Here is an 11,643-nt window from a genome sequence, read left to right on the forward strand (position 1 = left end):
AGCCTTTGGGTGGAAGGATTTCCCAACCAGCCACAGATGGCATAAGAGTTTTAGAAACCACTTTAACCTCAAAAACGTGCAAACTGTTGGTGAGGCTGTATCTGTGGAGGACCAGGCAGCAAAATCCACCCAGAGCTATTGAAAAGAATTATTGGCCAAAGGGCTATCTTCCAGAATATAATGAACCTGGTATCTTCTAGGAGGAAAATGCCCAGCTGCTTTTTGTTTCCAAACGAGATATACAGGGCCTTGGTCTGAAGGTAGCTAATGCCCTCATGACCGCCCCTCCCTCCGTCTCTCATGGTGGCTGGGTAGCTCTGTATTTAATAAAGCCCAACATGTTCTACAGGGATACAGACCCCAGTACCGTAAAAGAAGACAAAATACTTTTGCTTGTACCGTAGAAATCAAATGCAAAGTCCAGGGACTGCAGCACTTTCCCTGAGTGGGTTTTAGAAGTAGGCTGGGACCTCAGAGAGAAAGGCCTTGGCTTTAGTGTCACTGACTGCAGACAGCAGACAGCAGACAGCAGTACCAGGCCAAGGTACCCATACTTTATGAGTGTGCTCATAAAGACATCGAAGTCTTCCTCCGTACAACATCACCCCGGCCCTCACTCTGCTGATCTAAGCTTGATTTGCTGCTTCAAAGCCACATCATGAGGCTGAGATTCCTCCTCAGAGCCATGACTGCTCACCTTAATATGGTAATAAGCTGGAAGAGCTGGAAGTTCTTCAGTATTGCCAGTTGCATCCTTCATATTACACAGGGAACAATCAAGCCAAAAACAGTCCATGCATGTTGGGGAGAATGTGTCTAGGATGTTAAGGGTATTTTATTAACAAAGGAATGAAGCTCGCTGTTTCATTGTGGCCTAGCAAGTGGATAGTGGTGGCTTGTGGAAGAAATAGAAGAGCTTCTTCTTTAAAATATATATATATATATATATATATATATATATATATATATATATGTCAGAGAGGAAGGGAGAATGAGAGAGAGACAGAAACATCAATGCTGAGAGAGAATCATTGATTGGCTGCCTCCTGCATGCAATCCGGGCATGTGCCCTCACCAGGAATTGAACCATGACCTCCTGGTTCATAGGTTGATGCTCAACCACTGAGCACCACTGGCCAGGCTTGAAGAGCTTACTGAGAGCCACAGAGAAACACTAATAAAAACCTTGAGGACCTGGCATAGCGCGCACGCGCCCTCTCCCTTCTCCACCATCGCTGCTTCTGGTGCTGCTTGTGTGGCCTTTGGTGCAGACCTGATACCTCTTTGGTGCAGTGGTGGCTGAGGAGACTCCAGCACTGGCCGTGACCAACGAAAAACCCAAGGAAGGAGTTAAGATTGAGAACAATGATGATGTGATTTTGAAGGTGGTGGGGCAGGATGGTTCTGTGGTGCAGTTTAAGATTAAGGGGCATACACCACTTAGTAAACTAATGAAAACCTACTGTGAACGACAGGGTTTGTCAATGAGGCAGATCAGATTTTGATTTGATTCAATGAAACAGACACACCTGCCCTAGCCGGTATGGCTCAATGGATAGAGCGTTGGCCCAGGGACTGAAGGGTTCCGGATCAGTTCTGGTCAAGGGCGCGTACCTCTATTGCAGGCTTGATCCCTGGCCCTGATTGGGGATGTGCCAGGGCCACATGTGGGGGCAACCAATCGATGTGTCTCTCACATCAATGTTTCTCTCTCTGTCTCTCCCCCTCCTTCCACTCTCTCTAAAAAAAGAAAAAAGAAAGAGAACACCTGCACAGTGGGAAATGGAGGATAAAAATACAACTGATGTGTTCTAGCAGCAGACCAGAGGTGTCTACTAAAAGGGAACCTGCTACTTTACTCCAGAACTCTGTTCTCCAGACCAACAAGACATTCTCAATTATAAAACTGCAATTTGGTTTCAACACATCTGACTACTACATATAGTTGTCTCTATTCTTTCATTTTCTCCTTCCCCATTCCTTTATTGTACACAAAGTAACTGAGGTGCCCCTAACCGGTTTGGCTCAGTGGATAGAGCGTCAGCCTGAGGACTGAAAGGTCCCAGGTTCGATTCCAGTCAAGGGCATGTACCTTGGTTGTGGGCACATCCCCAGTAGGGGGTGTGCAGGAGGCAGCTGATTGATGTTTCTCTCTCATTGATTTTCTAACTCTCTATCCCTCTCCCTTCCTCTCTGTAAAAAATCAATAAAATATATATTTTTTAAAGAAAAAAAAAGTAACTGAGGTATGTGCACAAGCATTTGCATTTAAAACAATAAAAAATAAATGGCCAATGGTATGTTTTGATTGACATCAAATGGAGATGGGTGGAGGGAAAACACTGGTTCTGGCATGAACCTTTCTCCATTCTGGCACACTCACTCAGTTCTTATCTTTATATTCCAGTAAGTTTTTGCTCTCACTGTTTAACAAAAACAAAACAAAACAAAGGCGACAACATAAAAATCCTTATATACCTTGTTTGATTGGAGAATTTTAATGTTTTTCATTTATCATTGTAAAATCAAGGACAATTTTATAACTGTTTTGTATGTAGCTGTTACATGTAGGGTAATCTGTCCTTAAACAGGGATAAATTACTTTACACACAAAAAAAGAATCCTAGATATTTTTTCCTTCAAGTCAAGAGTCTTGTTGTTTAAATAAATTTCTTGTTTAAAATGGAGGAGAAAAAAAAAAAAAAAAGCTTGAGGAACTGATAAAATCCCCAAAAGACAAAGATATGATGAACAGGAAGAAAAGACCAGTTCAAATCTACAAGGATATGTTGAAGTGTTCCATACTGCCAAATACCTAAATGACTTACTTGCTGAATAAAAGTGCTCTATGGAGAGAAACCTGAAAAAATTACATGTGGCTAAATCTATACATTGTAAATTTTTATAAACCAGCAATTCTGCACATAAGAATACAGAATTCATGAGTGTGCTCATAAACAGAGATCGATGTTTTGCACATCACACAGCGAATTAGTGGCATAGCTTCACTCACAACCAATAAAATGAGTGCTTAGGCCCACCAGAAGACTTGTACAATACTGTACATAGCTTTCTCTATACTAGCTAAGAACTGGAAACAATTCAAATGCCCATCAAAAGTAGAATAGATACATTGTAGTACATACATACAATGGAATACTGTAAAACACTGAACATAAAGCGCTACTGTTTCATGTAACATGGATGACTCACAGACATAATATTGAGAAAACTGAGCCAGATACAAAAGAATACATACTTTATGGTTTCATTGAAGAAGAGGCAAAGCTAATCTATACTGATAGAGGCCAATTAGTAGGGACCTTTAGGGGTGCAGTGTTAGGGAAAGGGCAAGAAAGGAGCCTACTGGAACGCTGGAGATACACTTGATCTTGAGGCTGGAAATGGTGGTCACATAACATATAAATATGTAAAAATTCATTGAGAAATTTACAATTAGTGAACTTTACATGTGTTACATATCAATAAAAAATAAAAAGTTGCCCTAACCGGTTTGGCTCAGTGGATAGAGCGTCGGCCTGTGGACTCAAGGGTCCCAGGTTCGATTCCAGTCAAGGGCATGTACCTCGGTTGCGGGCACATCCCCAGTAGGGGATGTACAGGAGGCAGCTGATCGATGTTTCTCTCTCATCGATGTTTCTAACTCTCTATCCTTCTCCCTTCCTCTCTGTAAAAATTAATAAAATATATTTAAAAAAATAAAATAAAATAAAATAAAATAAAAAGTTGCCGAAACCGGTTTGGCTCAGTGGATAGAGCATTGGCCTGCGGACTCAAGGGTCCCAGGTTCGATTCCGGCCAAGGGCATGTACCTTGGTTGTGGGCACATCCCCAGTGGGGGATGCGCAGGAGGTGGCTGATCGATGTTTCTAGCTCTCTATCCCTCTCCCTTCCTCTCTGTAAAAAATCAATAACATATATTTAAAAAAATAAAAATAATAAAAATAAAATAAAAAGTTAATATTGCTTGTAGCATTATGGAATATTTGAGCTATTATCAACAAATGTTTGAGCAGTTCAAGGTCCAGTGGCAACAACTGGCGAATACCATGTTTTAAACAGTCAGCTACTTCTCAAGCTGAACGGGAGTCGGCTATGGTTTAGGCTCACTTCATCCACTTCATTATCACACAGGTCCTGCACTATCCACACTCCACCATCCACAGTCAGTATTTTTGTTGTCACACTGGCAAGAATATCCAGGTTGATGGATGACAAGTATTCAGGTTTACATCTTTCTTATTAATATGCTTTATTTTTTTCTCTTTAATTAACCTATATATATAAAAGCCTAAGCAACCAGACAACTGAACGACCGAACGACAGGTCGACTGGTCACTACGATGAACACTGACCACCAGGGAGAAGATGCTCAATGCAGGAGCTGACCCCTGGTGGTCAGTGAGCTCCCACAGCGGCAGCAGACGCTGGGTCAGGGCTGTAAAGCGCAGCTGTGGCTGCGTGAGCCTCTCCTGTCTCCACGGCAGGGGGGCCAGCATGAGCGGGAGTGGTGCTGTGCCTGGCCCAGGCCCACGCTTAGGCTCCTCCCCGGCCGCCTGCTGCTTCGTGCACTACTACATCCCTCGGGCAATGTCGGACTGCCTGTTTAAACCCTACAATCCCCGGGGATCCGGCCAAACTGGCAGTTGAACATCCCTCAAGGGGTCCCGGATTGCGAGAGGGTGCAGGCCAGGCTGAGGTACCCCACCGGTGCACGAATCCGTGCACTGGGCCTCTAGTATATTATAAAATTTTGCCCTGGCCCGGTGGCTCAATTGGTTGGATACTCATCTGGCACACAAAAACGTTGCTGGTTAGATTCCCAAGTCAGGGCACATTCCTAGGTCGCGGGTTCCATCCATGGGTCAGGGCGCAGAGGGAGGCAACAGATGGATGTTTCTCACATCCCACAGCTAATTAGTGGCATAGCTTCGCTCACAACCAAGATCTTATCCACTAACTACACTCTCCCAATGAGACCTACAGTTCAGGAATGGACAGAACAGCACGGGGACCTCTGACACCTGCCGCTCAGAGCCGGAAACACAGCGTTCAGAACCTCAGGCTTCCAACGGGCTGACTCACAACTGAATCAGAAAGAGACCTGCCCAGAGACGGTGGCCCCGAGTCCAGGACCAGGGACACAGAGGGCAGCACGACGGGAGAATCCCCTTGAGCCCAGGCCCCTCGTACCTAAGGGCTCAGGACTTGGCTGCCCAGGTGGCTCAAAGGAGAACCGAGCCCCGGAGACCCCAGAGCGATGCAACCGAGAGATTAACGGCCCCGGAGGGCCTCCCACGGGGGCGGGGCCTGGAGGCGGGGCGCGACCCGGGGCAGCGACGGGAGGACACCCCCTCCCCCCGCCCCGCGAGGGCGCCCGTGGGGCGGGGACGTGGGCGGGGCCGAGCCTGGGGGCGGTGCTTGGCGGCGGAAGCGGCGGCGTTCTGCGCCCGGCGCCCCTCGGTGACTTAACGCCGGGTTCCTCCTCGGGCCCGGCGACCTCCCGGCTTGGGGAGCCCAGCGAGGTTCGGGGGCCACGGGTGACGCGGGCACGGGGCGGGCGAGGGGGGGGGGCGGCCCCTGGAGAGGCCCGAAGCGGGCGAACGCGCCGGTGTCGGGTGAGGGTAGGGCGACGGGCTGAGGAGCTTGGGGGGAAACGAAGAGGGGGGACCGGGGCAGGGGGCAAACGGGGGCAAGGATGGGGCGCAGGGGCGAGGAGCCCCCGCCAGGTCCCCTCCCTTGACCGTCTCTTCTCTCCCAACTCCTTTCCAGGTCAGTCCCGAGCCGGAGCGCAACTTGCAGGAGAGAGACGCCCCAGCAAGACTCTTTCGGGGAACCCTCCAGCTCCTCACCCCATGGGCCAGACGGCCCTGGCAGGGGGCAGCGGCAGCTCCCCCACCCCACAGGCCCTGTACCCCGACCACTCTTGTCCCAAAGGCTTGGAGGAACTGCTCTCTGCTCCCCCTCCCGACCTGGGGACTCAACGGTGCCACGGCTGGAACCCCAAGGACTGCTCAGAGAACATCGAGGTCAAGGAGGGGGGCTTGTGCTTCGAGCGGCGGCCCGTGGCCCAGAGCACCGATGGGGCCCGGGGCAAGAGGGGCTACTCGAGCGGCCTGCACGCCTGGGAGATCCGCTGGCCCCGGGAGCAGAGGGGCACCCACGCCGTGGTCGGGGTGGCCACGGCCCTCGCCCCGCTGCAGGCTGACCACTACGCGGCGCTGCTGGGCAGCAACAGCGAGTCGTGGGGCTGGGACCTTGGGCGGGGGAAGCTGTACCATCAGAGCAAGGGGCCCGGGGCCCCCCAATATCCACCCGGACCTCAGGGTGAGCAGCTGGAGGTGCCGGAGAGGCTGCTGGTGATCCTGGACATGGAGGAGGGGACTCTGGGCTACGCTATTGGGGGCACCTACCTGGGGCCAGCCTTCCGCGGACTGAAGGGCAGGACCCTCTACCCAGCAGTAAGCGCTGTCTGGGGCCAGTGCCAGGTCCGCATCAGCTACCTGGGCAAAAGGAGAGGTGAGGCCTGGGGTAGGTGTGGGAGAGGGTTCTGTCACTGGTGGCTGTGGCTTGGGTTGGAAACTCAACGCCTTTACAAGGTGGGGAGGGAAGGAGCCTTCATCTAACCTGCTTCCCTACCCCTTACTCAGTGCCAGGAATGGCTAAGGGTCTTCACAGCTCTTACCTAATGTAACCCTCCCAACAGCGATAGAGGTAAAGGTGAGGCTTGGGTACGCAACTTGCCATTCAGTGGTGAGCCCCCAGAATGGAGGGAGGCCCTCCAGGGATTAGGGTTGTGCCGGAGCGAGCAGCTCCTGGAGCACGGGTGCCAAGGGTTAAATGGGTGCTGGGCTAGGTGTACAATTTCCAAAGGAAGAGGCCAGGCAGTGCCAGGCACCCAGGGTGTGTACTAGATTCCCTGGGCTCTGACCTGTGACACATACATGCCTACTTCCTCAGTCAAACCCCAGGAAGCCACTGAGCCCTCCCTCCCCCCACCTGGAAGGAGAGCAGCAGGGGCAGGGTTTGGGGTGGAGCTGCAGGGGAAGGACCTCCTTGGGGAACCAGTGGGGCCTGGCTTTAGAGCTGATGGACTTGAACTGTTCTCTGCAGTTGTAGTCTTAGCAGAGGCTGGGCACCTCTCCTCCCATCACCCATGTGAGCTGTTGAGTGGAGGGCTATCCTTCTTTTCACCTCATCAGCCCCATTCCCAAGGCCTCTCTGGAATCAGCCTGGGCCAGCTCCACCCCTGTCAGAGCCACCTCGCCCTGTTGCTTAGCGGGCCTTAGCTAGAGCTTCACCCCCAGCTCTGACTGGGGGGGTTTATGCCTCCGACCCTGAGAGCAGAAGCAGAACTTCAGGGTGCATTAGATCTCTCAGCCAAGGTAGGAGCAGACTCGGAGCAGGAGTGGGAGGGAACCCTGTAACTTGATGTCTAGCTGGTGGCTGCACCCCTACTTACCTTCCCCTCCTTCTCTCCCCCAGCGGAGCCACACTCCCTTCTGCACCTGAGCCGCCTGTGCGTGCGCCAAGCTCTGGGGGCTACCCGGCTGGGCCAGGTATCTGCTCTGCCCGTGCCGCCTGCCATGAAGCGCTACCTGCTCTACCAGTGACCCTGTGATACCACAGATTGGGGGGCCTGGATGCTGCCCCTCCCCGGGGTACTGCTGGCTTGACCAGCCACTTAAAACCAGTGAGGCTGGGCCCCTAGCCCCAACCCAAGCTCTGGGGAGCTCAACAGCCCGAGCCACCCCGCAGGTGAAGAGGAGGAGCTGTTATTCAAGGCTGTGGCGCCTGGTACACAAGACAGTTTTCTTCCCAAGTAAAAATAATGAGACCTGCTGTTGCAAAAACCTGTTTGTGGCTTTTTTCCCCCACAAGGGTCCCGCGGCTGCCTCAAAAAAGTGAAGAGGAATGATGTGGAAACAAGTACAATGAAGGACAAACCACAAAGCTTAATGCCAGATGTTTATTCCCACCCCCAAGTGGGACTGCTCACATACACAATACACAGGCGATGGCACCGGGGAGGAAAACGGCACCCGTAGCCTCCGGGGAGGACAGGGCTCTTTCCCAGCCCCGGGCCTCATGTACGAGATGGGAGAGGAGGATGGCTTCTCTTTCCTGCCTTCAGTGCGGACTGAGGGGGCTCACGAGCAAACCCCACCCTTCTACCTCTCGCCAAGGAGAAGCCATCTTGGTGACACGTTTTGTTCCAATTATTATAGTAAGTAGAGGAGGGATAGTCCCAAGCTTTACAGGTGTACATGGTAAAGGAGAGCTACAGTTTGGACGAGGCCACAAGAAGGGGCAGGTGGTACCATCAGAAGTATGTGTGGGGGTGGGGCGAGGGAGGGGCAGTCATTGGGCTTCTGAGCGTCACAGTCCTTGGCAGAGCAGGAAGGCAGGGGGTGGATCTGGGGCCTATGGTGTGGCACAGATGGATTTGGGGCTTATCCAGGGGGGTGGATCTGGGGCCTATTGTTTGGCACAGATGATGTCCACGAATTCAGGCTTGAGGGACGCGCCCCCCACGAGGAAGCCATCCACGTCGGGCTGGCACGCCAGCTCCTTGCAGTTGGCCCCAGTCACAGAACCTGGGGAGGGAGGAGAGAGGGCGAACGGTCAGGGGTGGGATGGGCATACTCCACCCCCGCCTCAATGTCTAAGGCAGGCTCAGTCTGGGTCCCAGCCCACCCCACCGCAGGCTGGAGCCAAACCCACTCACCTCCATAAATGATGCGGGTGCACTGAGCCACTGCATCAGAGACATTGGACTTAAGCCATCCCCGGAGCTTTTCGTGTACTTCCTGGGCCTAGAACAAGAAGCCAGACTAAGTTAAGACTCTCTCTGCCTTTCCCTCAAAGGGGAAAAACACCCTGGGCACCAGTGGCGAGGCAGTGTTGCTTCAGGGAATCCTAGAAACCCTGAGATCCCAGTGACAACACCAGGGCTCTTCACACTCACACACACACACACACACACACACACCAGGCCCTGGAATGGATGTCCTTGGGCAAATCATTCTCCTTCTCTGGGCTTGGGGGATCCTGTCTTTAAAATGAAGGGTTGCCCCAGATGGTCTCTGCTGTCAGTTCTACCCAAGCAGGGTAGGGTAGGGTGGGGCTCCTGGGCGTGGTTACCTGTTGGGGTGTTGCAGTCTTCCCTGTACCAATGGCCCACACAGGCTCATAGGCCAGAACAACCTTGTTCCAGTCCTTCACGTTATCTGTGGGACAGAGATCACAGATGGCAGGGTAAATAGGAGGGAGGATGTTGCTTGGTAGCAAGGAAATAAAGAGGGTGGTCTGCTGCCCCCTAGTGGCTGTTTAAGAAACTCCAAGAGGAGTCAATACCATGGGGCAGGAGCAGAAGTGATGGAGAGGAAGCAAGGGTTCCCACCTTCCCCTTCCCTTTGCCGTATGAGCACAGGGATCAAGTCCGGCTGCAGGGCATCTGACCCCACCCTCGGTGCCTTCATGGACTTGGCTAGGCTCACAGGTCCCTTCAGAAATACCTGCGATGGCCTTGGTTTGTTCAAAAACGACCTTCTCAGTGATACCAGCTTCCCTCTCATCTAGCTTCTCCCCAATGCAGGCGATCACTCCAAGTCCCTCGGCCAGGGCATGGGCCACTTTCTGCCCAATCAGCTGTTGAGGAACAGACTTGGTGAAACACCGACCGCTCGTGAAACAAGGCATCTCTTACCACTTCTCCTAGTTACTAACCTCATCCGACTCCCCAAAGACGTGCCTTCTCTCCGAGTGCCCCAGGACTACCCACGTGGCTCCACAGTCTTTGATCATACAAGGGCTGTGGAGAGAGGTGAAGCCACAGTTCCACAGGGAGTCCACCTGTGGCTTCCCCCTCAATGAGGAAAATGAGGGGAGGGTCCCCACACACCCTTCTCCCACCTGCATCTCACCTGATCTCTCCAGTAAAAGCCCCGTTAGGCACTTTGTAGCAGTTCTGGGCAGCCACAGCAATCTTGGGATCCAGCTTCTGCCTGGCGAAGTCAATGTAGGCGGTGGGGGGTGCACAAACCACCTCTGCGGATGAGATCACAAGGAAGTCTTCATTCTCTAGACTCCATCCAGTGCTCTGGAACCCCTAGCCTTCACCAGCTGTCTGAGTTCTGCTTTCCTCCCCCTCTTCACCCCAATGAGAGATGATCTTTGTCCACATCCCGGATTGGTCCTGTTTCCAATTCCTAGAGCCTCCCAGGTGCCCCTGAGGCCATGGCCCTGCCCTCTGCTCTTTTAACAGCTGTGGCTCTGATTTCCCGGGGCTATTCTGGGCCTGAGCACCTAGACTCAGCATTCTCTGGGGGCCAATCCAGCCTCCCTTCTAAAATAGCTCTCAGGCAAGGCAAGGGTTTTCAGCAAAAGCAGAAAGGGCCAGGTCGGGGTTGGTCCCGGGGCCTCTGGGGAGTAAGCCAGAAGGGGCGGCCCCTGCTGATCAGGCCCGTGGTTCTGTGGTTTAGGTGGACGGGGAGGGCTGAGGACCGCACTCTGCGGGTGGGTACGCAGGGCGCGGACCCGCTCCCGGAGACTCCGCGCTCTCCCCGGTCCCGGGCTGGAGAAAGCAGCAGGATCGCTCCTCACTCACGAATGGCCCGGGCTGTTGGGCCCCTGCTCAGCCGCATCTGCGAAGGCAGGGCTTACCCAGGCCGCCGGGGGCAGAGGATCGAAGCGGACAGCGCCGGGGGCCGAAGCAGCGCCGGGGGCACTCGGCCGCTCGGCGGGCGCGGGGCGGAGTCTGGGGCTACGTGCGGCGGCGCACGAGCCGAGCCGAGCCGAGGGGGCAGGTAGCGGGAGGCCCGCACGCCCACTCCGCCGCCTCCACCCCCGCCTCCCCGCCTCCCCGCCTCCGCTGTCGCCAGCCGCTCCCGATCGCCCCCAGGCCCGGCTCCCCGCGGTGCAGCCCCGTCCCCCCAAAGGGCCACCTTCCTCCCGGAGACCCACCGAGTCCTTTCCGGCCCCGCTGTCCGAGGGCACCATGAAAAACGGCCCCGACTCCCGCCTCGACCCGCCCGACACTGCGGCTGTGGGCCCCGCGCTGCGGGGTCCATGTCCGGGTCCCAGGAGCCCTGGTCCTCAGCCCCGCACCCCGGTCCACGCGGCCTCCCGGCAGCTCGGAGAGGGCGCTGCCCGCCCGCCGTCCCCTCCCCAGCCCACCCCAGCCCACCCCTCCCGGCGAGGCTCACCGGTGTCGGCCGGCACCTTGGCGGCGTTCAGGGTGGTGATGAGTTCCGCCAGGGTCGTCTTCCTCCCATTCATCTTCCAGTTTCCCCCGACGAAAAACTTCCTGGAGGGCGCCATGTCGCTGAAGCCGACACACTGAAGGTCAGTTTCACGGCGCAGCCGCGGCCACTGGCTGCTTATATAGAGCGCCGAGAAGCAGAACTCCGCCTCCTCCGCCATGGTGAGCCCGCCCTGCCCCGGTCCTGCCCCCGGTCCTGCCCGCGGTCCTGCCCCCGGTCCTGCCGCGCCCGTCCGCTGCCCGTGTGGCGAGGTTCTATGTTCTGACGTGACCCCCTTTCTTGTAGCAACGTTCTAGGGCTTGGGGCTCAGTCGCCTCAGAAGAGACTGTGAACCCCAGCGCTGGGGGGAGGGGGGCGC

The 11,643-nt window shown here is 54.4% G+C and overlaps 2 protein-coding genes and 1 pseudogene across 3 annotated transcripts; 2 read left to right on the forward strand and 1 right to left on the reverse strand.

Annotated features, from left to right (window-relative positions):
• The first annotated feature begins 338 nt into the window (after positions 1-338).
• On the forward strand, positions 339-2,077 carry LOC129149734 (small ubiquitin-related modifier 2-like; annotated as a pseudogene).
• A 3,330-nt stretch (positions 2,078-5,407) lies between these two features.
• On the forward strand, positions 5,408-7,874 carry SPSB2 (splA/ryanodine receptor domain and SOCS box containing 2). Of its 2 annotated transcripts, none has more exons than XM_028150413.2 (3): positions 5,408-5,546; positions 5,794-6,540; positions 7,507-7,874. In XM_028150413.2, the coding sequence occupies exons 2-3, from the start codon at positions 5,877-5,879 to the stop codon at positions 7,632-7,634; spliced, it is 792 nt and encodes a 263-aa protein (XP_028006214.2). In that variant the 5' UTR covers positions 5,408-5,546; positions 5,794-5,876; the 3' UTR covers positions 7,635-7,874. The 2 variants fall into 2 exon arrangements, with proteins under 2 accessions (XP_028006214.2, XP_054575309.1); XM_054719334.1 differs by lacking the exon at positions 5,408-5,546 and adding an exon at positions 5,588-5,639.
• A 102-nt stretch (positions 7,875-7,976) lies between these two features.
• On the reverse strand, positions 7,977-11,475 carry TPI1 (triosephosphate isomerase 1). The gene is made up of 7 exons (XM_008144864.3): positions 11,229-11,475; positions 9,948-10,071; positions 9,751-9,835; positions 9,540-9,672; positions 9,166-9,251; positions 8,750-8,837; positions 7,977-8,618 (listed from the first exon to the last, which is right to left on the reverse strand). Exons 1-7 carry the CDS (start codon positions 11,443-11,445, stop codon positions 8,500-8,502), a joined length of 852 nt encoding a protein of 283 aa, XP_008143086.1. The 5' UTR covers positions 11,446-11,475; the 3' UTR covers positions 7,977-8,499.
• Between the last annotated feature and the right edge of the window lie 168 nt (positions 11,476-11,643).

The sequence above is a fragment of the Eptesicus fuscus genome, chromosome 7 (assembly GCF_027574615.1).
Source record: "Eptesicus fuscus isolate TK198812 chromosome 7, DD_ASM_mEF_20220401, whole genome shotgun sequence".
In the NCBI taxonomy this organism is placed as follows: Eukaryota; Metazoa; Chordata; class Mammalia; order Chiroptera; family Vespertilionidae; genus Eptesicus; species Eptesicus fuscus.